This window comes from Phacochoerus africanus, chromosome 9 (genome assembly GCF_016906955.1).
Source record: "Phacochoerus africanus isolate WHEZ1 chromosome 9, ROS_Pafr_v1, whole genome shotgun sequence".
In the NCBI taxonomy this organism is placed as follows: Eukaryota; Metazoa; Chordata; class Mammalia; order Artiodactyla; family Suidae; genus Phacochoerus; species Phacochoerus africanus.
In genome coordinates, this window is record NC_062552.1 from 39,391,278 (window position 1) to 39,417,383 (window position 26,106).

Consider the following 26,106-nt stretch of genomic DNA (forward strand, 5'->3'; position numbering starts at 1 on the left):
AAAAAAAAAAAGACTGTAGGAATGATTCATTGAACTCCTACAAACTCTTTAAAAAAAATTTTTTTTATATATGCATATAAATTTTTTTTTTGTCTTTTTGCCATTTTTTGGGTTGCTCACGTGGCATATGGAGGTTCCAGGCTAGGGGTCGAATCGGAGCTGTAGCTGCTAGCCTATGCCAGAGCCACAGCAACGCGGGATCCGAGCCGTATCTGCGACCCATACCACAGCTCACGGCAACGCCGGACTCTTAACCCACTGAGCAAGGCCAGGGATCGAACCCGCAACCTCATGGTTCCTAGTCAGATTTGTTAACCACTGCGCCACAACGGGAACTCCCTACAAACTCTTTATCCAGATTCATTTGTTTATGTTTTGTGCCATTGTTTTATTATTCTTTTTATTTTTGACCTTTTAAAATCAGATGTGTGGGAAATGATATCGGGTCTTGGGTCTTGATTAGCCTTTTCTTGATCATTGATGATAACTGGCCATGTTCTTCTCTCCATGATTCTGTATGTGGTGCGTGGCTTCTCCCTTACAGATCCTGAGAATGAGTGTTTTTGCTGGAAGAAACACACCGCTGGCCAATAACTTAAATAATTTTCCATGGGGACCCCTTTGCATTTCTCCTTGCCCTGTTTTTATACAAAAGGAAACACCACATGTCCTGTGTGTCCCTTGGTGTTGCTTCCAAGGTTTGGATAAAACGACAGGGGCCAAGGGCCATTGGTCTTTACAGGCACTCTCCTAGGGCTCTGATTGTACTTCTGTTTGGCACAGCTCACCTGCCGCCAGGTGGTGGCGCCCTTGTGCAGGTGAGAGCGCCCTTGCAGACTGCCCTCCCTCTGGGAGCCTGCTTTTGCCATCCCCGTTATTTTCCATCAGCACCCAGTTGTATGTGGAGTAGAGTAGATGCAATTAATGTTTATTCAGTGCATTGATGTATATTTTCAAGTGGTAATATATCTTAATTGTAATTACATTTACTATGTTATACGATGTGTTGTGTATAATATATTCATGTGGCTCAAAATTTTTTAAAAGGTATCAGTGAACATTCCCCCCAGTGCTCTTACATTTTGAGAAATAGCTTTGCATTATTTTGTATCTTAGAGAAACTCATGCTTGTGTACACTCATAGCAGCACTGTTCTTTTTTTGTTTTTTAACTTTTTTGTTTTTTCCTTTTTTTGTTTTTTCTCTTTTTACAGCCACACCTGTGGCATATGGAAATTCCCAGGCTAGGTGTGCAGCTGCCAGCCTACACCACAGCCACAGCCATACCGGATCCAAGCTGCATCTGCAACCTACCCCACAGCTTACAGCAATACCAGATCCTTAACCCACTGAGTGACACCAGGGATTGAAATCACATCCTTATGGGCACTATGTTGGGTTCTTAACCCACTGAGCCACAATGGGAACTCCCCCCCCTTTTTTTTTAGCCCTATCCTTGGCATATGGAAGTTCCCCGGCCAGGGATCAAACCCATGTGGCAGTTGTGACCTATGCCATAGCTTCAGCAATGCCAGATCCTTAACCCACTATGCCACTGATATCCATCAGAATTAGAAGGAGTAAATAATGATGTAATTATGATGAAAAAGCTCAATGCAGTGATATCCCCCCAAAAGAATGAATCTCACAATGTTGAGTGAAAGAATCAAGGCACAAAAGAATATGCTTTTGTATGCTTCCAGCCTTAACTGGTTCAAAACCAGGCAAAACTGAATTGTACTGTTTACGAACATGTGTAAGTGGTAAAACTATACCGAACAGCCAAGGAATTGTTATCATTGTAAAAGTTGGGATGGTGATGTCCTCTGGAGGAGAGGGAGAATTCACGATGGGGAAGGAGCCATTGGGAGTTTCTGGGGGGCCAGCCTTGTTGGGTTTTGTTTTTTTAACTTGGCGACTGTTACCTGGGTGTGGCCATGACCCCAGGTAATATTCATGACATGAATTTTAAGAACTTTTCTATATGTAATTCACATTAAAAATACAAACCCAAAGTTTCCCTACCTTCTCTCTCTGGCCTTTAGTTCCCCTCCTCAGAGGCAGTGTGTGTATGTGTGTGTGTGTGTGTTTATTTTCGCTTACACAGTTTATATGTGGATATATGATTTTTTTTTAAATGAAATGGCAACTAGTAGAAACTATGTAACTATGAAGTAAAAAAAAAAAAAAGGCGGGGGTGTTCCCTTTGTGGCTCAGTGGTTAACGAAACTGACTAGGATCAGTGAGGATGAAGGTTCAATCCCTGGCCTCACTCAGTGGGTTAAGGATCCAGCATTGCCGCGAGCTGTAGTGTAGGTCGCACATGCGGCTCAGATCCTGTGTTGCGCTGGCTGTGGTGTAGGCTAGCAGCTACAGCTCCGATTCGATCCCCAGCTGGGAACTTCAATGTGCTGTAGGTGCGGCCCTAAAAAAAAAAAAAAAAAAAGTGCAGCCCTTGAAGATGGTGAGCTCTGCTTACTGCCTAGTTATTTTTCACTCTGCAAGTGGTTACTCTGTGTTCTCCCCACCCCACCTGCCACTCGCTTAATCTTGCACCTGCTGTGCCTCGAAGTGGCACCAAGCACTTTATTCCATTCCATTCAGTTCTTCCAACCACCCAGAGCAGCAGGTCCTGTTGGTTGCATTTTATAGAGAGGGAAATAGGCTGTTGAGCCTTTGCTCCGGGGCTGCCTAAGCATCACCTTGATGGCACATTGATGGCACTGTGTCAAGGACAGCCCCCTGGTCACCTGGTCCTAGGCTCCTCCGACAGGCCCCTTTCTCTTTCCAGGTGGCCCTGTGTGCCCAGGTGGCCCTGGGCATGGAGCACCTGTCCAACAACCGCTTTGTGCACAAGGACTTGGCCGCTCGCAATTGCCTGGTCAGCGCTCAGAGACAGGTGAAGGTGTCGGCCCTGGGGCTCAGCAAGGACGTGTATAACAGGTAGAGGGCCCGGGTGGGGTGGGCTGGGGCCAGAGCACGCACACAGCTCAGGGGGCTGGGGAGGGGAGAGTTCTTAGTCCGAAGCCAGAGAGAGAACCTTCCTGCCCTCTCCCATGGAGGCGGTAGGCATCCCAGCCAGTGGACCACGGCTCCCTGGTGTTTATCCATTTTCTCCAGTGATAAAAAAAAAATTATAAACCTTTTTCAGAGTAACTTGTCAGGGAGTTCCCGTTTGGTTCAGTTGGTTAAAGATCTGGCATTGTCACGGCTGTGGCTCAGATCTCTGCTGTGGCGCGGGTTTGATTCCTGGCCTGGGAATTTCCGCAAGCTGCAGGTGAGGCTAAGAAAAAAAAAAAAAACTAGTCAGACTTTATAACAGTTTATATATAATTTAACAATTCATATGGTTCCCACTGTAACTTCCTGAATTCAGTAATTGTTATTTTGGAGACTTAAAGCTCAGCACCCACGGCCAGAGATCACTCTGGAATATACCTTACATTGACTCTGGGAACTTCCCCTCAAGTCATCCCAGTTCTGACTCACCCGTGTTCGTCCAACTGTTGTCTTAGTCATGATTGATTTATTACTAGTAAAGCTCTTCACAATTTATTTCCACTTAACACGTTCATTTTTCACACTTTTTTTTTTTCTCTTTAGGGCCACACTGGTGGCATATGGAGGTTCCCAGACTAGGGGTCAAATCAGAGCTACAGCTGCTGGTTTACACCACAGCCACAGCAATGCCAGATCCCAGCCTCATCTGCAACCTACACTGCAGCCCATGGTAATGCCGGATCCCCAACCCACTGAGGATCAAACCTGCATCCTCATGGGTACTAGGCGGTTTTGTCACGTCTGAGCTATAATGGGTACTCCCATTTTAAACAAATTACTCTCATTACTTTTAAACTAATAAAGTATGTGTGGTTCTTAGCTTCTTCTTCTTCTTTTTTTTTTTTTGTCTTTTTGCCTTTTCTAGGGCCGCTCTTACAGCATATGGAGGTTCCCAGGCTAGGGGTCTAATTGGAGCTGTAGCCATCGACCTACGCCAGAGCCACAGCAACACGGGATCTGAGCCACATCTGTGACCTACACCACAGCTCACAGCAACGCCGGATCCTTAACCCACTGAGCGAGGCCAGGGATCGAACCTGCAACCTCATGGTTCCTAGTCAGATTTGTTAACCACTAAGCCACGACGGGAACTCCTGTATGGTTATTAGCTTTTTAAAATTTTTCAACATTTAGGCAAAGATGGATTCCTTCCCCCTCCCCCCTTTTCTTTTTTGGCCACCCCACAGCACATGGAGGATCTTTAACCCACTGTGCTGGGCCAGGGATTGAATCTGTGTCCTAGCTCTCTCAAGATGCCACTGATCCCATTGCACCACAGCAGGAATTCCCAAAGTTGGATTCTTAGGGGAATTTAACCACCAGACCCCATGTGGATGTGTCCTGATTTCATGCAGTATAGCCCCCTCCTCCAAGCATAAATGTTTCCAATTTCTTAACATGCCTTGGTCTAGAAAAGCTGGACTCTAGTGTGAATATGAGATGCAGAGCTTGGATGAAGTTGGGATTCCAGGCTATGCCCCTCACCCCCCACCCCCTGCCTGTGTGTCCTTTCATCCTGCAGTGAGTACTACCACTTCCGCCAGGCCTGGGTACCATTGCGCTGGATGTCCCCTGAGGCTATCCTGGAGGGCGACTTCTCCACCAAATCTGATGTCTGGGCCTTCGGTGTGCTGATGTGGGAAGTGTTCACCCACGGGGAGATGCCCCATGACGGGCAGGCAGACGATGAAGTGCTGGCAGGTGGGCAGCTGTATTTCTGTGGGACAATTCCAAATGTTCTCTAGATGGATGGCTTGCCGAGGGTCCCTGGGCCAGTTCAGTCTACCTCCCCTCAGGGCTGCCATTACCAGCTACATGGAGAGGGCCACTCCAGCCATTAGATGACTGGAACACCTTCATCCTGGTGGGTGAAAAGCCCTCGCCCACAGGGCTCACTTCAGCCACTCTGATGCTGCTTATTGACCCTACTTCAGCGCCTGGCGTTGGCTGCCTCTTGTGCTGCGTGGACCCTGCCCCCACCAGCCACAGAGGGGTGTTCGCTTCTTTTGGTTCCAAGATATTTGCCATAAACTCCTTCTTTTTTATTTTTATTTTTATTTTTATTTTCCCACTGTACAGCAAGGGGATCAAGTTATCCTTACATGGATACATTACAATTACATTTTTTTCCCCACCCTTTGTTCTGTTGCAACATGAGTATCTAGACAAAGTTCTCAATGCTATTCAGCAGGATCTCCTTGTAAATCTATTCTAAGTTGTGTCTGATATATAAACTCCTTCTTAAGTCCTGCTCCCCAGCACTGGCCAGCACCCTCACCTCCGAGTCTCCCTCACGTGGCCACCTGCGGGAATGGCAGGCTCCGCAGATTATTGGACCGGGGTGGTTAACTGTTTTGACAAGACCCTCTTACCACCATCCTTCTGCAGATTTGCAGGCTGGGAAGGCCAGACTCCCGCAGCCTGAGGGCTGCCCCTCCAAGCTCTACCGGCTGATGCAGCGCTGCTGGGCCCTCAGCCCCAAGGACCGGCCCTCCTTCAGCGAGATCGCCAACGCCCTGGGAGACAGCTCTGCGGACAGCAAGCCGTGAGGAGAGAGCCCAGGCAGGCTGTGCCTCAGGATGGCGTGGGCAGAGGAGGACCTCCTGAGGGGTGCCCGCAGCATGATGGGCAAGATCCCCGTCCTCCCGGGCCCCAGGGGCCCCGCCCTGGCACCGCAGGCACTGCTGAGGTCTGGCAGGGCCTGGGCTTTCTCCTTTTTCCTCACCCTCTGCCCTTGGGGAGGTGGATTCAGACCCAGACTGGGTGACTGGGGCCTCGGGCTGAGCAGCTTTCTCTGCCACCCTTTTCCCCATCAGGGACAGTGTGGGTGCCTCAGGTAACTCCAGTTTCTGGCCTGGGTCTCCTCCCCATGACCAGGTCCAGTTCCGCCACTCACCTGCCAACTTCATCCAGGGTGGGCTAGGCTGGAGGTGAGCTGGGTTGGGTATAAGTCCTTAATCTACTCAAGTTCCTGGATCGTTCTGGCCCACGGGGCCCACTCTGGGATCTGCACTAGGATCACGGAGGACCCAGCCAGTGTGTCCTCCGTGCGTGGACTTGTACCCTCCGACTCCGACCCAGACCCATGCCCCCTCCCTACCCTTCTCTCCTTTTCTCATCCTAAGTGCCTGGCAGATGAAGGAGTTTTCAGGAGCTTTTGACACTATATAACCCGCCCCTTTTGTATGCACCGCGGGGCGGCTTTTGTATGTAATTGCAGCGTGGGGTGGGAGGGCCTGGGAGGTAGAGGTGGGTCCTGGAGGAGATGGGAGAGTGGGCCGCCTCTGCCTCACACCTTTATTAATGTTCTTGTTGTTTGTTTTTGGGTTTTGTTTTTTTTTTGGTTTTTTTTTTTTTTACACTCGCTGCTCTCAATAAAGAAGCCTTTTTTACAGCCCGCTTCTGATGTCCGTTCCTTACCATTGCCCAGAATGATGTGCCTTCTTCCCTCACTTAGCAGAAGGGGCCACGTGCCTTCCCAGAGTCTGGAGGGGCTGGACCTTCCGCTGGCTCGTGGAGCAGTTGAGGATGTGGGCCTGGAGGAGGCGAGGCCACCTGCTGTTTCCTGTGACCCCGATGCCAGCGAATTATTCTCCACTGGCTGGCCTGGTGCTCCGGCTCAGGTGGAAGCACAAGGAGGTGACTAGTTAGAGGAGGACTGAGGACTTAACTGACACAATCATGTCTCTGAATCCCTTGAAGACTAAGAGGGTGATGGAAATGATGGGACTGAACAAAGATGCGCTTAATGCCACACGCGCCAGGGCTCTCAGCCCTCTGCTGGTTTCGTTCCTGCCTCTTTGTTAGCCAGACCTCGTGTCATCAGCTGTCCTCTGCCTTATAGTAACTTGAGCACAGTTCCCCTCACCTCTGGAATTGCTTTAGTTCTTTCTGTTCCTCACCAGATTTCTTAGTCATGAACATACCAGCTAATGTTTATGAAATACTCGCTCTGGGAGTTCCTGCTATGGCAGCTGTGGCTCAAATTCAGTCCCTGGCCTGGGAACTTCCATATGCTGTGGGTGCAGCCCAAAAAACCCCCCCAAAAACCAAAAAGCACCTCATTCTGTACCTGTCACTTTGCTGAGCACCTAAGGTGAATTATCTCATTGAATTTCTGCCACTACTCTTTTAGCCAGATCTCGTTGTTCGCATTTCACAGATTAGGAAATCAAGGCTTTTTTTTTTTTTTTTTTTTTTTTTTTACCGAAGCTTAGGGAGGCCAGGTTGTTTCCCCAATGTTGCACAACTGGTAAGTGAGCCTCTCTTGTAGATATACAGTATGGTATGTCCCTCAGGTGTGTCGGAGTGAAAAAAAAAAAAAATCAACTAGGAACAATTTCTTGGGAATTCTCATTGAAATGAATCTGACTAGGAACTATGAGGTTGCAGATTCGATCCCTGGCCTCACTCAGGGGGTTAAGGATCTGGTGTTGCCATGAGCTGCGGTGTAGGTCACTGATGTAGCTCGGATCCTGCGTTGCTGTGTCTCTGGTGTAGGCCAGCAGCTATAGCTCTGATTGGACTCCTAGCCTGGGAATCTCCATATGCTGCAGATGCAGCCCTAAAAAGCAAAAGAAACACAACAATTTCTCTAGAGCAATGCCTTTCAAACTGGGTTGTAACCAGTATTTTTAAAAAATGAAACATGGAGTTCCCTTTGTGGCTCAGTGGGTTAGTGTCTGTGAGGATACGAGTTCTCTCCCTGGCTCAGTGGATGTTGGCTGTGGCTGTGTCAGAGGCCAGCAGCTGCAGCTCCAATTCCACCCCTAGCATAGAAACTTCCATATGCTGCAGGTGCAGCTGTAAAAAGAAAAAAAAATTTTTTAATTGAAAAATAAAAAAATAAATGAAATACAATAAAAACTATCAAAGTAGATGGTATACCTTAAGGGCAGATAATTGTTTTGCAAAATTTTGTTATATTTGATATGTATTTGTGTATGTTAGCTTATATATTAGTTATTTGAGTGCGGCTACTGCATAACAACCCCAAAAATCTCGGTCACTTACAACAACCATTTATTTTTCTCACTCACAGATCTGCAAGTTGGTCTTGGCTGGACTTAGCTGATTCACCCGAGCTCGGCAGCAGACCATGGGTCTGTCTTGGGTCTACTCTGCCGGCCCCAGAGCAATGCTCTAGTTCTAGAGCACAAGAAGTCCAGCCAGATCTTGTCAGCACATTTAAAAGCATAAGTTGGAGTTCCCATCGTGGCTGAAAGGAGACAAATCTGACTAGTATCCATGAGGATGCAGGTTCGATCCCTGTCCTCATTCAATGGGTTAAGGATCCTGCGTTGCCATGAGCCATGGTGTAGGTCATAGACACGGCTTGGATCTGGCTTTGCTGTGGTTGTGGTGTGGACTGGCAGCTGCAGCTTGGATTTGACCCCTAGCCTCAGAACCTCCATATGCCTCGGATGGGGCCCTAAAAAGACAGCAAAGTAAATAAATAAAAGCAGCAGTGTATTAACATTTTATGAGCCAAAGTAAGTATCATGTCAACACCCAATATCAGGAGTTCCCTGGTGGCTCAGGGGGTTAAGGATCCAGCATTGTCACTGCTATGGCGAGGGTTGCTGCTATGGCAAGGGTTCAATCCCTGGTCTGGGAACCTCTGCATGCCATGGGCATGGCCAAAAAAAACCCAAACCAAAACAAAAACAAAACACTAATATCAGCATCTGCAGGATATGAGAGCGAAGGATGTGGCTGTCTAATTCTAACACAAGGTGTGAAAATTAGGAGCTATAATCCAGTTCACCCCAAATTGCAATGTAAAAATGATTTCCTGCTGTGGGTTGTGCCCAGAAGTATTGCAAGGCACTGCTCTAGAAGGTCATTAGTCACTAAGCCTCTTCTCACTCCTGGTCTTCCTCAACCACTCTGCGGTGGCTGACGCTGCTGGCCCCATCTGCCTTTTTGACTCTCCTCTCTTACCTTTGATGACGGTATGCCGCGTCCACCTTCTCTGACCAGCCCTTCCCCAGCCCTGGTTGTGGCTTCCTTCTCCTGCCTGCCCCAGAGATGGCTATCCTCCTGGATTCTGTCCCTGGCTGCCTTCTCTCAACCTTCTCAGCCCTGGCAATCACATCTTACCTTGGGTGGTTTCACTGGCCCTTCCGTGCGGACAGTTCCCAAAGCGTTAGCTCCAATTCCAGCCTCTACCTCAAGCTTCAGACTCACACTCCCCTTCTTTTGCAGAATATTTCCCTCCACCTGTTTTCCTAGACCCAAACTGAATTCATCTCTCTTCCAAACCTGCTCCTCCAGCCATGTTCCCTGTTTGCATTATTGGTACTATTGTTTGGAGAACAGCCATCCTTGGAATCCTGTACTGTCATGAGTCCTCTTCCCTGTGCACCCCCCCCCCACTGCAGCCCATCACCAAGATCCCTTTATTGTACCTCTGCCCTGTTTCTATTTTGCTCAATTTTTTGGGCTGTGCCCACAGCATGTAGAAGTCTCCAGGCCAGGGACTGAACCTGAGCCACAGCAGTGACAACGCTGGATCCCTAACTACTAGGCCACCAGGGAACCCCTGTTCAATTTTAAGGGAGAAGAAGTTTGCACAAAAGTAATACTGATCAACTGGGAATTTGGGGTTAATAAATGCAAACTATTGCTTTTGGAATGGATAAGCAATGAGATCCTGCTGTATAGCCCTGGGGACTATGTCTAGTCACTTATGATGGAGCATGATAATGTGAGAAAAAGGAATGTATATGTGTATGTGTGACTGGGTCCCCTTGCTGTACAGTAGAAAATTGACAGAACACTGTAAACCAGCTATAATGGAAAAACATAAAAATAATTTAAAAAACAAAAACAAACCACTGATCCAAAAAATGTAGAGGGAGGTCCCATTGTAGCTCATCAGTAACGAATCTGACTAGCTTGCATCCACGAGGACAGGGGTCCAGTCCTTGGCCTTGCTCAGTGGGTTAAGGATCTGGTATTGCCGAGAGCTGTGGTGTGGATCACAGATGCGGCTCCCATTCCACCTCTAGCCAGGAACTTCCATGTGCCTTGGGTGAGGTCAAAAAAAAAAAAAAAAAAAAAGAAGAAGAAGAAGCGATACTGATCCTGATTGTGGAAGCAGTTAAATGGCACAGACTTATATAAAGAAAAAGACACATTTCTGTAGTCCCTAAACCCCACTCTCCAGGGGTGAGCACCATTTGTGTTTGAAGTGTGGTTCTTCTGACTCAGCCCTGGGCGCCCCGACTCATGGCCTTTCCATTTTCTCAAAGGCTGCCGTCACCACTGAGACCTCTTCTATGTGAAGTTAAGGATCCCTGTGTAAAGGTTAATCCCCAGTGAAAACACTTTGAGTGTTATTATTATTATTGGTGATAGCAATATTTTAAAGCTACCTTAATTTTTGTTCTGATATTATTTGGGTGATAAAAATCAGGGGAAAGGTGTTCCCCTCGTGGCTCAGCAGTAATGAACTATTAACCATAAGGACGTGGGTTGGATCCCTGACCTCGATCAGTGGGTTAAGGATCTGGCGTTGCCGTGAGCTGCAGTGTAGGTCGCAGACGCGGCTTGGATCTGGGGTTGCTGTGTCTGTGTGGCTGTGGTGTAGGCCAGTAGCTAGAGCTTCAATTCAACCCTTAGCCTGGGAACTTCCATATGCCATGGGTAGGGCCCTAACAAAAAAAAAAAAAAAAAAAAAAAGGGAAAGAAATATAAGTCTGGGTGGGAATAATGCATGCTGGTATCTGGCTGGAATTCATTTGCTCTTCTGGAGGTCCTTCAGGATCTGAGTGGACATGACAGGGCTACTGCCATTGAGGCCTTATCGGAGAAGCCCCAAACACATTCCAGAGAGGCCAGGCAGGGGTCTTATCTGAGTTTAGGGGGCTGTGCTGAGTCTACAGTGAACCTGAGAGCAGAGCCTTCAACCCTGCTCCAGGCTATCATGCTCCTGTGGGGACATGGCCCTGGGGCTGCAAAAACTTCCAACTATTTTGAGAGGTCAGATTTTGATGTAAAATTTACTGATTTTAAAATAGTCTAGTTGTGCTCTGGTACAACAGGATCGGCAGCAACTTGTAAGTGCTGGGACTCAGGTTCAATCCCTGGCCCAGAATAGTAAGTTAAGGATCTGGTGTTGCCACAGCTCACCCTTCCCTGTGGACATAGCAGACAGCAGTTGTGCTCTGCCGAGTGGGATGCCAAACTAAGGGCTGTTCACCCTGTATGCATCTAAACTAGGTGTCTCAGGAGTTCCCGTTGTGGCTCAGTGGTTGATGAATCCGACTAGGAACCATGAGGTTGCGGGTTCGATCCCTGGCCTCGCTCAGTGAGCTGTGGTGTAGGTCGCAGACATGGCTTGGATCCCGCGTGGCTATGGCTGTGGCATAGGCTGGTGGCGACAGCTCCATTTAGACTCCTAGCTTGGGAAACTCCACATGCCGCTGGTGCGGCCTTAGAAAAGACAAAAAGACAAAATAAATAAATAAATAAATTAGGTGTCTCAGACTGAAAGCTCTTTTGAAGCCAGGCAAGAAGGAACCCCCATGGCTGTGATTGCAAGACGGTGCTGCTCACACAAATCCCTAGCAACCATTTGTGGCCCCTGAAGCCCGTCTGGAACCTATTTATCTATTTGACCTGTTCTTCCTCTTGAGCTAACACATTCCATATGTTGAACTACCTGTTGTGCAGAGTAAATTAGGAAAAGGAGAAAAAAAAAAGAAAAACTCTTTTAAAAAACTGTTGGGAAATGGAGAAGAGGAGGGCTTTTAGTTCTTGCATTTAGGAGGTTGATGAACAACCCCGTGTTTTTCATGTATACTTACATATACACACATATCTCACAAATCACTTGAACACAGTTCATTTCAGTATTTTGCAAAGTCTTCGGATTGTGATTCACAGTGAGAAATGCAGTTGGGGAGTTCCTGCTATGGCGCAACAGAATTGGCAGCATCTTGGGAGCACTGGGACGCAGGTTCAATCCCTGGCCTGGCCCAGTGGGTTGAAGAGCTGGCATCGCTGCAGCTGTGGCTTAGGTAGTGACTGCGGCTTGGAACTGAAACCTGGCCCAGAAATTCCACATGCCACAGGGTGACCAAAAATGGAAAAACAAAACAAAAACAAGAAATGCAGTTGACATTGTCCTCCAATACATGCACATTGAATCAATGAGATCAATAGGGAATTCTCTGGTGGCCTAGCAGTTAAGGATTCAGTGTCATCACTGCTGTGGCTCCGGTTTAATCCCTGGCCTGGACTGTCTCCCACCATGGGCATGGCCAAAAAAAAAATTTTATGTGGAATTGACAGTAAACCACCCTCTTGACATACAAAATGGCAGTTTTATATGGTTCAAACAACAATAATACAAAGAAAAGTTTCATCCAACAATATTTACTCTTGCTTTTTGTGAGACCCATTAATATGTTATTTTTATTTTATTTTTGTCTTTTTGCCTTTTCTAGGGCCGCTCCTGTGGCATATGGAAGTTCCCAGGCCAGGGGTCTAATCGGTGCTATAGCCAATGGCCTACGCCAGAGCCACAGCAACACCAGATCCTTAAGCCACTGAGCAAGGCCAGGGATCGAACCTGCAACCTCATGATTCCTAGTTGGATTCATCAACCACTGAGGCACAACGGGAACTCCAATATATTATTTTAAAATGCTGGTTGCAGTAACTAAATTATTTCACTACGACTACCAACTGCTTTATTTAACATCACAACAAATTTTTTATTTATTTATTTTTTATTTTTTGCTATTTCTTGGGCCGCTTCCGCGGCATATGGAGATTCCCAGGCTAGGGGTCGAATCGGAGCTGTAGCCACCGGCCTACGCCAGAGTCACAGCAACGCGGGATCCGAGCTGTGTCTGCAACCTACACCACAGCTCACGGCAACGCCGGATCCTTAACCCACTGAGCAAGGGCAGGGGCCGAACCCGCAACCTCATGGTTCCCAGTCGGATTCGTTAACCACTGCGCCACGACGGGAACTCCTAACATCACAACAAATTTTAAAGCAGGAATCATCACCCTCTCCTATGCCCTTACATACAAGATGATGTTTTTCCTAGGGATGAAACCACTTAAACTACCACCGCCCTTTAATCTATATCTTATTTAATCTTTATTAAGAACCTCTTGGGATGGGTACCAACAAGGAGAAATATGGAGTTTGGAGAGGTCAAACACTTGTTTCCGGACACAGGGCTAGGAAGAGACAGCTTCCCGAATTTAAGAATTTCTGTAATAGGAAATCTCAATCTTTTTTCACTGCCTTCGAGCTAAGAACTAGACCCAGACCCCAAACCTGGGTTTTGCAGCACTCCAGTCTTTTTTTTTTTCCTATGGCTTTTCTTGGTTTTCAGGAGAAGGGTTATATGTGTGTGTACGCGTGTTCACTTGCTTGCTTAAACTTTCTGCTTGGCCATACTTTTTCCCAGGCCTCTGCACTGGCTGAGGGGTGGGCTTTATCTCCAGGACCACCCTCTCCTCTCCAGCCCAGCCTGCAGCTGGAAGTCTTCACAGATCTCTGACCCTCCTCCCTGCCCCCATTGGGGACCGGGAGACGGACTGTCTCCCCCAGTCTTTTCCAGATGTGTCTGCCAAAGATCCTCCCTCCCTCCCCTGCCCTCAACCCAACCAGTATAGAGGATGATAAATGAAGATCCGGGAGCTGGCCTGGTGGGAAAGTGCCGTCGCCTTGGAAAGAGAGGGAAAGGGAAAGGAAGTGGAGGGGGGAGGGGAAGCAGTGGTATCGAGAGGTCCGGGCGCGACAAGTCTGGATATTGGGGACTCAAGCCCCCTCTGCCGGGCCAGTAATTTTGAGTCCCTCAGGAAGGTATGGGGAAGTGCTCTCCTTTGGAATTGGGGGTGCATATCATTAACTGCACCCCGCACAATCCACTGAAGGACTACCCCAGTGTTAGCTTCCAGACTTTCCAGCGCCAGGTTCCCAGTGCAGTGCTGCTCCCTCTTCTCCGCAAGACTGCGCTCCAGTGCTCTCCCAGATTTCCTCTCCACAAGTTCCTCTCAATTCTCTTCACCATTCTCTGGTCACGGAGGCGGAGTCGTGCCTCTTAGCCTGTTCCTTTAAGAGGCGTCGGCTCCTCCCTCTTTGGAGTCGCCGTCTGACGCTGGATGACAGCAGCGAGTTCGGTATGTCTATGCAAATAAGCGCCCGCTGTGGGCCAATGGACAGCGGAGGTGCCGGAACCGCGGACCAATGGGGCGGGGGTGCAGGGGCTCACCATATAAGGAGCGGCCTCGCCATAAAAGGAAACATTGTATCTCTTTATATGGGGGGAAGGGTCGGGGGATCCCTTGCCGCCAGCGCGTGGTCCCGGCCCCCTCCACCCGCCGTCTCGGCCGCGGCCAGCAGCCCCTGCCCCCCGGGGGACGCTGACGGCCGCCGGGCGCGCCGCCCTAGCGTACGGACAGGGGGCGCTCCGCGCGGCCTGGGGCAACCCGGGCCACAGGGGCAGGAAAGTGAGGGCCCAGGTCGGCCCGGGCGTGCAGGGGCCCCGGGTTCGCAGCGGCAGCGGCAGCAGCGATAGCGGCATTAGCAGCAGCGGGAGCGCCGGGTTGAGCCGGGAAGCCGATGGCGGCGGCGGCGGCTCCGATTCCTCGCTGACTGCCCGTCCGCCCTCCTGCACTGAGCGCCATGTTACCGAGCCAAGCTGGAGCCGCGGCGGCGCTGGGCCGGGGCTCGGCCCTGGGGGGCAGCCTGAACCGGACCCCGACGGGGCGGCCGGGCGGTGGAGGCGGCGGGACTCGCGGGGCTAACGGGGGCCGGGTCCCCGGGAACGGCGCGGGACTCGGGCCGGGCCGCCTCGAGCGGGAGGCTGCAGCAGCAGCGACAACCACCCCGGCGCCCACCGCGGGGGCCCTCTACAGCGGCAGCGAGGGCGACTCCGAGTCGGGCGAGGAGGAGGAGCTGGGCGCGGAGCGGCGCGGCCTGAAGCGGAGCCTGAGCGAGATGGAGCTCGGCGTGGTGGTCGGTGGGCCCGAGGCGGCGGCGGCGGCCACCGGGGGCTACGGGCCGGTGAGCGGCGCGGTGAGCGGGGCCAAGCCGGGTAAGAAGACTCGGGGCCGCGTGAAGATCAAGATGGAGTTCATCGACAACAAGCTGCGGCGCTACACGACCTTCAGCAAGAGGAAGACGGGCATCATGAAGAAGGTACCGGGCCGGGAGGCTAGCCGGCCACAGGGGACCGGGAGGGTGGGGACGCGCAAGGGGAACCCGGGAGGAAGGCAGAGTCGAGGCGGAGGTGAGAGGCGGAGAGTCCGCCGGAGGTGTGTGGGAGGGGATGGCTGTTGCCCTGGGAGGGTAAAAGGGGAGGGGCCGCCAGGGAAATGTGGGGAGAGGGGAGATTCTGCGAATGTCCGGAAAGGAGAGGAAAGGTGCCGAGGTGGGAGGGACGGGCGTGAGAGAGGAAGCCGGCCCTTGCAAAGCAGAGAGATGAGGAGTGGTAATGCGAGGCGCGGGGCTGCCAGGAAGGTGGTTGATGAGACCCGGGGGTCACTTGGTCCAGTGCGCTCTGGTGTTCGGGGAGGGCGCTGGAAAAGCAGGGAGCAGAAGAGAAGGTACGAGGGTGAGGAGGCTGGAACTGCATAACAACAGTGAGCGAACATGTGTGGGAGGAAGGTGGGCATCACTATAGAGTAGCGCTGGTTGGAAGGAGGAGGGTAGGGCTGATGACCCATTGGGGCTCAAGAGCCCCAGGTAAGGGAGCTGAGCAGGAGATCTGATGCTGCCCTGGGCATCAGAAACCAAGCCCTGCAATGGGCTTCCGTGCACACACTGGAAGCTGGCACACTCCCTGCAAGACAGGCTTCAGAACCATTTGCCTTTGGGACAAATAGGATTTCCAGCCCTAGGGGAAAATCTGTGTACAGAGTCTGGGAAGAAGGTTTGCACAGGAACCTAGAAATTCCTCCTCTCTAGATGATTACCCAGGGAAAGGGATGAAGAAGGGAGCTGTCTTGGGTATAGAAGATATGTGAAGGGATGGAAGCAGAGGAATTATCTGTGCCTTATAGAAACCAAGGCTGCTTCCAGTGGGCTGTAGAACTTTGTTGGGAATGAGGATGCCACCTAATGGGGCCATCCTTGAAGATCCCCTTCCTTTTTCCCTTCCAGGGAGAACGGGGAGCACTGTATTATAGAGCAGGACAAAATGGCAACAGGTTAGAACCTGTGCAGTTTCTGGGACGAAACATGGGACTTTAGAGCCTAAGTGGCCCCTTATCCCCAACATTTATGTGACTTCCAGTGTAGTAGCCACTTCATCCTGGTCCCTGTGATGGTGAGGAGGTGGTGGATGCTATCTCTTCTTGAGGCTCTGGCCACCAAGCTATAGTGAGGAGCCGTTACCCAGGTCCCTCCAAGTCTGCTGAGGTTATATGTTCTGTCACCAGAAGCAGGGACTATTTGCTTGGGGTGTCTGCAGGGCAGTGGGGCTACTACTCAAAGAAATATGTGGTTTCTCTGCTTTTCAGCTCACCTTCAGATAGGGCCTTCTTAGAGTCACAGGAGCAAAAGGTCATTATGGGAGTGGGGGCTTGAGATCACCGTGTACTTCCCTCTCTTTCCTACTACCCAAGGAAGGTAGAGATGAAAAATTTTGCTGACCTACCCATCTCCTCCCCCCTACCCCCAGGCCTATGAGCTGTCCACGCTGACAGGGACACAGGTGCTGTTGCTGGTGGCCAGTGAGACAGGCCATGTGTATACCTTTGCCACCCGCAAACTGCAGCCCATGATCACCAGTGAGACTGGCAAGGCACTGATTCAGACCTGCCTCAACTCGCCAGACTCTCCACCCCGCTCAGACCCTACCACAGACCAGAGAATGAGTGCCACGGGCTTTGAAGAGACAGACCTCACCTACCAGGTGTCGGAGTCCGACAGCAGTGGGGAGACCAAGGTGTGTTTGGGTCCCTTGTCTGAGGGGAAGGAAGGGGAGGGACTTGACCGGCAGAGAGGGGTGGGGGTCTCTCTCTCTCCCCCTCGCCCAGGACAGGTGGATAGGTGCCCACAGATTTGGAGTAGAGCCGGGTTAGTTCCCCGCATCCTACGGTACAGGTGTCCATCCTCGCTATCCTGACAGGAGGCCGGCCCCCTTGATAAGCGGGCGGCCTCCGTGCCCATATAAGGCCGGCTCCGGCTCCACGCCGGCCTCCCGCCTGCAGCCCGCCTGCCTGGCAGGGCCCTTGCATTCCTCCCGCCAGCTGTCTCCCCGCTGGGGGCGGGGGCGTCTCTTAGCCCTGCCCTCCCGGCCGACTGGGTCGCCAGGGAGTAGGAAGGGAGCATTAAGGGGTTCCAGGATTCTGGGAAGCCAGCAGCGTCAGCAGGCAGGCAGGCTGGCTGGCTGACTAGGCTGGAGACTGCCTTACTAGCCAGCCTCCTACCTCTTCAGGATGTCCGGGCCTGCGCACGTTAGGGAGTGTATTCTCCAGGCTGCTAGGGATGCCGGCCCCGGTTACGCCTCCCCCTTCCTTTTCCCGGTAAGGAGAGGGGGCGGGGCTTCCTCCCTTGCTGCTGTGGGGAGCTCCACCTTCCGGGTGGCCCTTCACCAACTGGCCAATTGGAGGAAGCGGCACTGTTTGCCTTAGCAACGCCTCCGCCAATCAGGGGCTTCGAACTCCACCGCTTAGCAAACATCCCGCGCTGACCCACCCCCAGTATTTGAGCCCCCTCAGTTCTCTGGGCTTGGTTCTCTCCTCGAGGCCGCCTCTTTCCCCTTCGAAGAACAAAGGCTCCCTGAGGGGAGAGTCGGTGCCCTAAGGTCCCCGCTCTTTTAGTGGCATAGCATCTGAAATAATTTTCACAGTCTTTTAGCAGTAGGGCTCATTTACTCCCAGGAAATTTTGCTGAATGAATACATTTCCTTTGGTGCCTCATTGCTAATCACCCAAGATCGCTCTCAAACCTTAAGTTCCCTGTAAAACTATCGGCCCCTAGCTCAGAAGCCTGGCCTATCAGAGCTGGAAGGACTCTTTTAAAGAGGATATGGTAGCCCAGGCCCCTCATATTTACATAATAAAACTGAGGCTCAGAAAGGGGAAGCAATTTTCCAAGGGTCGCACAGATGGTCATTGCCAGAGCTGAGAACAGCCCTTTGGTGTTCTGATCATCATCATCATCATAAGAACAGCAAATACTTACTGCTCAAAAAAAAAAGAAAAAGAAAAAAAAGTCTCTTTTTGGTGAACCGGACACTGTTTTAGTGCTTTACATATGTTAATTCACAACACCTATGGGTAGGCCTCCTTTTGCAGACAGAAAAGTATAAAGAAAAGAAGTTCAGCAGCTCAATAACTTGCCCAAGGGCCAGGCTGCAGGTAAATTGTGGACCCAGGAGTTGAACCCAACCACACAGGTTCCCTTCTGGGCTGTCAATCCACACGAAGCTTCTTGCAGGGGCAGGGTCTGGTAGAGGCTCACCAGTCCATTTTTACTCTGGGTGTAGGATACACCGAAACCTGCGTTTACCATCACCAACCTGCCGGGTACCACCTCCACCATCCAGACAGCACCCAGCACCTCTACCACCATGCAAGTCAGCAGCGGCCCCTCCTTTCCCATCACCAACTACCTGGCACCAGTGTCTGCTAGTGTCAGCCCCAGCGCTGTCAGCAGTGCCAACGGAACTGTGCTGAAGAGTACGGGCAGCGGCCCCGTTTCCTCCGGGAGCCTCATGCAGCTGCCTACTAGCTTCACCCTCATGCCTGGTGAGTCACAGGGGGCACACTGAGCATGCTAAGAGTGGGTTTAGGGCTGGCAAAAGGAGAAACTTTTAGAAGGAAGGTGAACAGGGGCCAGAGCCTCAGAGAAACTTCTTATGTCCCACAGGAAGATATGCCCCTCCCACTGGGACTCGAACTATCCTTGTCAGTAAGAAGCAACCGTATGCTGTGGCCTTGTCTCCCAAGCCCAGCCCTCTGCCCCCATTGCTATGGGGACAGTAGACACTCTACCACTTCCCTACCTTGAATGGGAGCAGATTATATCCTTGATGGAGCAGTGCCTGCTCCTGTTTTAATCAAAGAGAGTAGAGGCAGGGCCTGGGGCAGGAGGAGGAGGGAAGCACAAGAGCAGAGTGGAAGCCCCTGGAGACAAGATCCTGAACAGAAAGGGCCTCTCTGGTTCCTAGGAAAGATAGTGATGGGAGTCGGGGACAGAATGCCAGACCTTGGGCCTGGGGGTGTTTGAGGGTGCTTGGTGCAGGTGGTGGCTGGGTAGGACAGAGCATGAGTTAAGACGCTGTCTCTCATAGGTGGGGCAGTGGCCCAGCAGGTCCCAGTGCAGGCCATACAGGTGCACCAGGCCCCACAGCAAGCGTCTCCCTCTCGCGACAGCAGCACAGACCTCACGCAGACCTCCTCCAGCGGGACAGGTATATAGCTTGAAGCTCTGTCACCTCCCTGCTCTGCCTCCTTCATGAGGCCTACCAACAGGTGCCCAGCAGTGTCCATGCTATAACTAAGGGCAGAGAATTTCTTAATGTGGAGACCCGAGGCCCTAATCCTTATGAGAAAGTCAGGTGAGGATGTCTGGGATTTCAGGAAGAATTTAGGGACCATTGAAGCCGCACGCCTCCTTACTCAGGTGAGAAGCCTGAGGCCCAGAAAGGAGAAGTTACTCACCCGAAGACACATGTTTGCTCAATTACCAGGAAGGATTTATAAAGCGGTTATCTCCTTGTGGGAGGGTGTCCTAAGTTTTGAGTAACCATACTTCTCTGTGTCTCTAGTCATCACAGACAGGATGAGACACTTTCAAAATAAATTATTTTTATGTTCTTGTTATTTACAACCTTGTTACACAAAGAGTGGTCTAGCGGAGGAGGAGGAGCATCGCGCATCACGTGGGAGCTTGATAGAAATGCAGACCCTTAAGCCTCACCTCACACCTACTGAATCAGAATTTGCTTTTATTTTTTTGTTGTTTTTTGTTTGTTTTTAACCACGCTTGAAGCATGCGGAGATTCCCAGGCTGGAGATTGAACTTGCATCCTAGCAGTGACCCAAGTCACTGCAGTGACAACGCCAGATTCTTAATCTACTGTGCCACATGCGAACTCCAGAATCTGCTTTCTTTTTCTTTTTTCTTTTTTCTTTTTTCTTTTTACGGCCGCACCTGTGGCATGTGGAAGTTCCCAGGCTAGGGGTTGAATCAGAGCTGCAGCTGCCAGCCTATGTCACAGCCATGCTGGATCCGTAACCCACTGAGAGAGGCCAGGGATTGAACCTGCATTCTCACAGGGACAGTGTTGGTCCTTAACTCTTTGAACCGCAAGGGGAACTCCCAGAATCCTGGGGGGGGGGTGTTGTTTGTTGTTTTTTGGCTATTTTAGGGCCACATTTGAGGCATGTGGAGGTTCCCAGGTTAGGGGTCGAATTGGAGCTGTAGCCGCTGGTCACAGCCACAGCAACTCAGGATCTGAGCTGCATTTGCAACCTACAACATAGCTCATAGCAACACTGGATCCTTAACCCACTGAGAGAAGCCAGGGATCGAACCCGCATCTTCATGGACCCTAGTTTGGTGCATTAACCACTGAGCCATGAAGGGAACTCCCAGAATCTGCATTTTTAACAAGATCCCCTGGTGATGTATGCACATTAACATTGGAGAAGTGCTTGTTTAAAAGATGAATTTGGGAGGGAGTGGGATGGACTGAGAGTCTGGGGTTAATAGATGCAAACTATTGCATTTGGAGTGGATAAGCAATGAGATCTTGCTGTATAGCACAGGGAACATGATGGAGGATAGTGTGAGAAAAAGAATATATATATATGTGTATGACTGGGTCACTTTGCTGTACAGTAGAAATTGACAGAACACAGTAAATCAAGTATAATGGACAAAATAAAGATCATATAAGCTCAAAAAATGATTTGATGTCAAAAACAAAAAAAAAACAAAAACCATTGCCTGACCCAGGTCATGAAAAAAAAAAATTAAAAAAAATAAAAGATGAATTTGTAGCCACAGGTTGAGGAAGAGAGGAGTGAGAACAAAGAAAAAATGAGATAAAAGAGCCCTCTAAAAGAAGAGTATCTGAGTTTCCTTGGGTTGGGTCAGTCATTGTAATCTTTACGTTTCCCAAGGCCTTGGGGTCTCAGAATAGAGGAGACAGATAATGAAATAGTACCACGTGATAGGATACACTTAAAAGTTGGTGTTGTGTTCAAGAAAAAATAAGGCTTAGTTGATGACAGAGAACCGGAGAATAAGTTTGGTCCAACTTCTGATCTGGGAAATGGCAAGAGGGCTCTGGAGGCCTGGAGTTCCTGGGGGTGGGGGATTGGGGAATATCAGTAGGGAACCAGTGCCGACCTCCCTGACGCGTGTCTGTGTTTGCCAGTGACACTGCCCGCCACCATCATGACGTCGTCCGTGCCCACCACTGTGGGCGGCCACATGATGTACCCCAGCCCCCACGCGGTGATGTATGCACCCACCTCGGGCCTGGCTGATGGCAGCCTCACCGTGCTCAATGCCTTCTCCCAGGCACCATCCACCATGCAGGTGTCCCACAGCCAGGTCCAGGAGCAAGGTAAGTTGGGATGGAGGCAGGGGCCGGGGGGATGTGCAGGGCTGAGGAGAAGGTGGTCCATCTCCTGTCTTACACACACACACACACACACACACACACATATTCTCTCTCTCAAATGCACCCCCCCAACTCAGATGCACACACTCACATACCCAAACCGGATGCTTACACATATACCTACACAAATGCACATGCGGGTGCTTGCACACACTCCAACACCCATGCTTGTCTAGTTGGACACTCATACTCACATGCCCACCTAGACATCTTTGGCACTCACATCTGAGACTCACTTGGTCACTGGTGCGTTAATCACTCCTCCTCCCACATCTGGGAGTTTCTCTTGGACAAGCGATTTGAGCTTCTCCTGTGGTTTTCTAATACAGGTGGCGTCCCCCAGGTATTCCTGACAGCGCCATCTGGGACAGTGCAGATCCCCGTCTCGGCGGTTCAGCTTCACCAGGTAGGTGGGGGCACCTTTCACCCCATCCCAGCCAGCCTGCCCCTTCTTTAGCTTAACCTTGGGGATTCCATTACTGGGTGGTCCCAGCCACGATCCTTAGATCCTTAGCCAGGCGGCCTATCCGTTCTCCTGGTCAGGCCTGTGGTGGGCAGGCAAGCAGGGTGCAGCCTGAGCTGGCCAGTCAGTTCCCGCCCCCCCCACCCCCTCCTCACACACCCCCTTCCCTCCAGATGGCTGTGATAGGGCAGCAGGCCGGGAGCAGCAGCAACCTCACCGAATTACAGGTGGTAAACCTGGACGCCGCCCACAGCACCAAGAGTGACTGATCCGCCCAGCCGCCCTGGACAGATGGCCCAAGGGATGGCACCACTTATTTATTGTTGCCTTTTCACGTTTTCTTTACACACATGTTGACGGGCCGCAGGAGGGAGGCGGGAGGAGCAGTGGGCAGCCACAGGACTGAGCCCTCTCACTCCAGCCAAAGAAATGGGCCAGCCTGCCCTCCGCCCCGGCCTCCCTGCCCCCCTTCTAGCTCCGCCTCCCATTTCTGTTGATGGTGGGGCTGTCCTCCCTCCTCAGACTCCCCTTGCCAGCTTGGCTCCGTGTTTGCCATGAGTATTAGCTTACCCATCGGGACCGTGCTCCCCTTCCCACACACAGGCCTCTGTGGGACTAGGCACTGCGGCCCCCCGCCCCTGAGGAAGCAGTTGGGGTCCTCTCCCCAGCCTCCTTGCTGACCCCATGTCAGCACTGTGTCTGCCACAGGCTGGGGCAAAAGAGCCCGACCCCTGCCCCTCAGGGAGCCAGTTGGGGAAATGGGGCTTCTTCCTGCCAGCCACACCCACGGCCCCTGCAGCTCCTGAGTAGTGGGCCCCCGAGCACAGAGCAGGCTCCTGGGGCGACCTGCCCTGCCCTGCCGCTCCCCTCGGAACTCTGGGGGCTGCTGGGTTGGAGGGAACCACCAGGGTTCCCTCTCCCCCCCCCCCCCCCGTCTTCCCCCCCCTCTCCTCCCAGCTGCTTTACTTAAAGTTGATTTTGAACTTTTTATTTGAGGAGACGAAGTGAAAACAAATCTATAAATATATATTTTTAAAATATTTAACTTTTTTTTATGGCGTTTTTCTCGTCCCCCTCCCTACCCAAGCTCCCCCTCCCTGGGGAGCCCTGGGGCTCCCTGGAACTGGCTGGGCCTCTGGGGACAGAGCCACCCCATGAGCTCGGGGCCCTGCCAGTGTGTGGGGGAGATTCTGGGATTGCCCGGTCCTGGGTTGTTTCCAGGAGAAAACCGGGGGAGGGGCCCTCAGGCCATGCCCCAACGGGGTAGGGAGGGTGACCCACAGCTCCGGGGGGGCCTCATTTTGTCCTTCAGGGCTGTTGCCAGGGAGAGGGAAGAGGGAGACCAAATGTGGGGGTGGGGGGGTGTCAGAGGCAACTGACTTCATTTGTGCCACACGCATGGGCATTGCAGCCTTGTGTGCCCGCAGGCCTGTAGCTGCCTGGGGCCCAAGTTGAAGTGAGCAGGGTGGGGTCTGGGAGGGGGTGAGAGGCAGGACTGGGGGGCAGAAGATATGGGAGCAGCTCTTGGGCTGAGTGCAGCCATAGGGGAGCCAGAAATGGCAGCTCTCCCAGGGAGTGAGCAGCTACTGTAACTTTTTAAAATTAAGACAAAAAGCCTTGAAGAAAATGACTTTATTTTTCTAAGTGTAACCTCAGTATTTATGTAATTTGTACAGGGGCCGTGCCCCCACCCCCTCTGCCCCCTTTGGGGTAGATCTTGAGGGTGGGCCAACACAGGGGGAGGGTCTTTTACCCTGTGTCAGAGCCCACTTTCACCACCTGTATCCGGAGAGGGAGCTTTTTCAGAACTGGGCAGCTGGGGGGTGGAGTTTTATTAACCCCTTAGGTCTGCCTTCAGTAGGAACAAGCCTGCTTCTGTGATTAGGTGAAGGGGTGGGGGAAGTTTTTACGCACAGCCTAGTTAATCAAGGGGATGATTTGCCGAAGTGTTTGAGAACCTCCAAACCTCTAACCCCGGTTGCTGTCTGGCCCCAGTTTGGGGTGCCAAGGTGGAAGCCGTCTTTCTGGCTTTCACCTGGAGGTAGCTGGGGGCTTGTGGGTGGCTCACAAGATTGGGGCATGGCAAATCAGGGGCCAGAGAGTGGGGGAGCTTGGGACTCAGGTCTGTAACTGCCCAGCCCCTTTTCTCTGCTCTTGTTTCACTCCACCATCACTCACTCACTCCCTGCTCCCCCACCCTGGGGAGGAGAGCTTGATGAATTCCTCCTCTCCTTCCCACAAAAGACAGACCCAGTGAGTGAATCAGGCAAAGTGCTTATAATGTGTGTCGTGTGAGCGTGGCCTTGGGAGAACATGCGTGCATCAGGGATGAGGTGGCATTTTTATGTGCAGCGACCCTTGGTGTTTCCCTTCCTTGGTGGCTCTGGGGTGTGTGTGTGTGCGTGCGCGCGCGCCTGAGTGAATGTGTGTGTGTGAATGTGGGGTGTGTATGTTAGTGGTTTCTACTTCCCCTGGGATGCTGACCCAGGAATAGTGGACATGGTCACAGTCCTATGTACAGAGCTTTCTTTTGTATTAAGAAAAAAATACTCTTTCAATAAATGTATCATTTTTGTGCACAGACTGTGGGGTCTTTGCCTTTGTTTTCTCTTTTCTCGTAGAGGGTGGGAGGTACGAACGCAAATCCAACCGCAAAAGTTGCTGCACTGAGAAGCAAGCCTCGGTGCTTGCCGGAATGCTCGGGGCGGGGCGGAGGGGGGGGGCTTTGGGCTCTTGAACGCCACAGTTTGACTTAAGGAACATTTCAGGGGGCTGGGGCCTTCAGCTTTGGCCCCAGCTTTGCTAGGTGCTTCAGTCAACACAGAGATGAGCAATTTTAATTAATATGTAAAGTGATTCAACCAATCCAGAGCCCCGGGTTTGAGAAACTCACGGCCACGTGACCTAGCGCTAGCTAAAAGGCCGGCCCTGAGGTGGGCGTGTGGTTACAAGGTTTCCGCGGGGCGGATGAGGAGGGCAGACCCAGTGTAGGAGGAGGGAGCTCCAAGGTCAATACTGGATGGGAAGGGCTGCCGACTGCAGCTGAGGGGAGCAACCCGACCGAGATCTCAAGCTCCGCGGCCGGCGGATACGCGGGACGCAGCGGCCCGCGGGTACTACGCATGCTCCGCTTGCGCGCCGGGCCGCTGCCGCGCTGGGCTGTGGGCCGCGGTGGGACCCGTAGCCGCCCGCCGTGCTTGCGCTCGCGGTGTGACCCGGAAGGGAGCTGCTGAGGAGGCGGGGCCAGGACGGCGGGACAGGCGCTGGGTCCCAGCGAGGGCCCGGCCGGACGGTGGGAGGTGAGAGGGGTGTCCAGCGCCCAGCCGGTCCTTGCTCCATCCCTTCCCAGGTCCCCTGTCCACTCTCGTGGGGCTGACGACAGGAGCCAGGTGTTGCTGTCTGAGATTAGCTCTGTCGGGTCAGCCTCCTCCGGCCGCGCCCCCCCCCATTCTAACCCTGCCCCCCACTAGCCCCTTCCTGCGGCGGTGCGGGCCTCCGCCACCGCCCCTTGCTGGCCTGCAAGCGCTGGCTTGACCTTGCCACCTGCGCCTACCAGTTGTCTCATCCTCGCGTTCACACCTCAGCTCCTGTCCTCAGCCGGTGATAGTTCCTCCCCCCCCCCCCCCATTTAGGCCTTTCCTTTCCCCCAGCTCATCAGTTATCTGTCGCACAGAACTGGTTACCTCTCTGGCTTGTCCCCGCCCCCCTCCCGCTAACTGGACCGCTACCCCTATCGAGGTCCACATCCCATCTTTCCCCTTTTCTTCATGCCTTTCTTTTGCTTTCATCTTCTCTACCTGGACCCCAACACGACCCCTGGCCTCCTCACCATTTCTTCATCTGGATTTACCGTGGGTTCTTACCCTCAGCATTCCGTGTAGCCCCCACACTGCTTCCTATCTTTCCTTTATCTCTAGTATAGCCACCACCCTGCTTCTGTTTTTAATCTTCTGGCTTAATAGCCTTT

The 26,106-nt window shown here is 51.9% G+C and overlaps 3 protein-coding genes across 6 annotated transcripts in view; all 3 read left to right on the top strand.

Moving 5' to 3' along the window:
• The window catches only part of PTK7 (protein tyrosine kinase 7 (inactive)), a 68,976-nt gene extending 62,520 nt beyond the window's left edge, over positions 1–6,456 (top strand). The window contains exons 18-20 of the mRNA XM_047795262.1: positions 2,791–2,942; positions 4,582–4,760; positions 5,448–6,456. Coding sequence (XP_047651218.1) covers positions 2,791–2,942; positions 4,582–4,760; positions 5,448–5,608 — 492 coding nt within the window. The 3' untranslated portion in view covers positions 5,609–6,456. The remainder of the gene's footprint in view (positions 1–2,790; positions 2,943–4,581; positions 4,761–5,447) is intronic.
• Positions 6,457–14,330: 7,874 nt separating this feature from the next.
• On the top strand, positions 14,331–24,722 carry SRF (serum response factor). The gene is made up of 7 exons (XM_047795717.1): positions 14,331–15,231; positions 16,715–16,981; positions 18,527–18,788; positions 19,334–19,453; positions 21,428–21,619; positions 22,006–22,082; positions 22,313–24,722. The coding sequence occupies exons 1-7, from the start codon at positions 14,716–14,718 to the stop codon at positions 22,406–22,408; spliced, it is 1,530 nt and encodes a 509-aa protein (XP_047651673.1). The 5' UTR covers positions 14,331–14,715; the 3' UTR covers positions 22,409–24,722.
• A 388-nt stretch (positions 24,723–25,110) lies between these two features.
• CUL9 (cullin 9) overlaps positions 25,111–26,106 on the top strand; it is a 39,979-nt gene continuing 38,983 nt past the window's right edge. For 2 of the 4 annotated variants that reach the window (XM_047797641.1, XM_047797643.1), the window contains exon 1: positions 25,299–25,438. The gene's annotated coding sequence lies outside the window, so the exon portion shown is untranslated. Of the gene's footprint in view, positions 25,253–25,297; positions 25,439–26,106 lie in introns of those variants that run through there. The other 2 variants (XM_047797642.1, XM_047797645.1) reach the window with 2 other exon arrangements.

Bases quoted from the DNA above. Each gene is read 5' to 3' on its own strand.
- SRF (XM_047795717.1), top strand. From the start codon at position 14,716: ATGTTACCGAGCCAAGCTGGAGCCGCGGCGGCGCTGGGCCGGGGCTCG. The intron at 18,789-19,333 runs GTGAGTCACAGG...TGTCTCTCATAG, and splicing joins TAGCTTCACCCTCATGCCTG to GTGGGGCAGTGGCCCAGCAG. The intron at 22,083-22,312 runs GTAGGTGGGGGC...CCTTCCCTCCAG, and splicing joins CGGCGGTTCAGCTTCACCAG to ATGGCTGTGATAGGGCAGCA.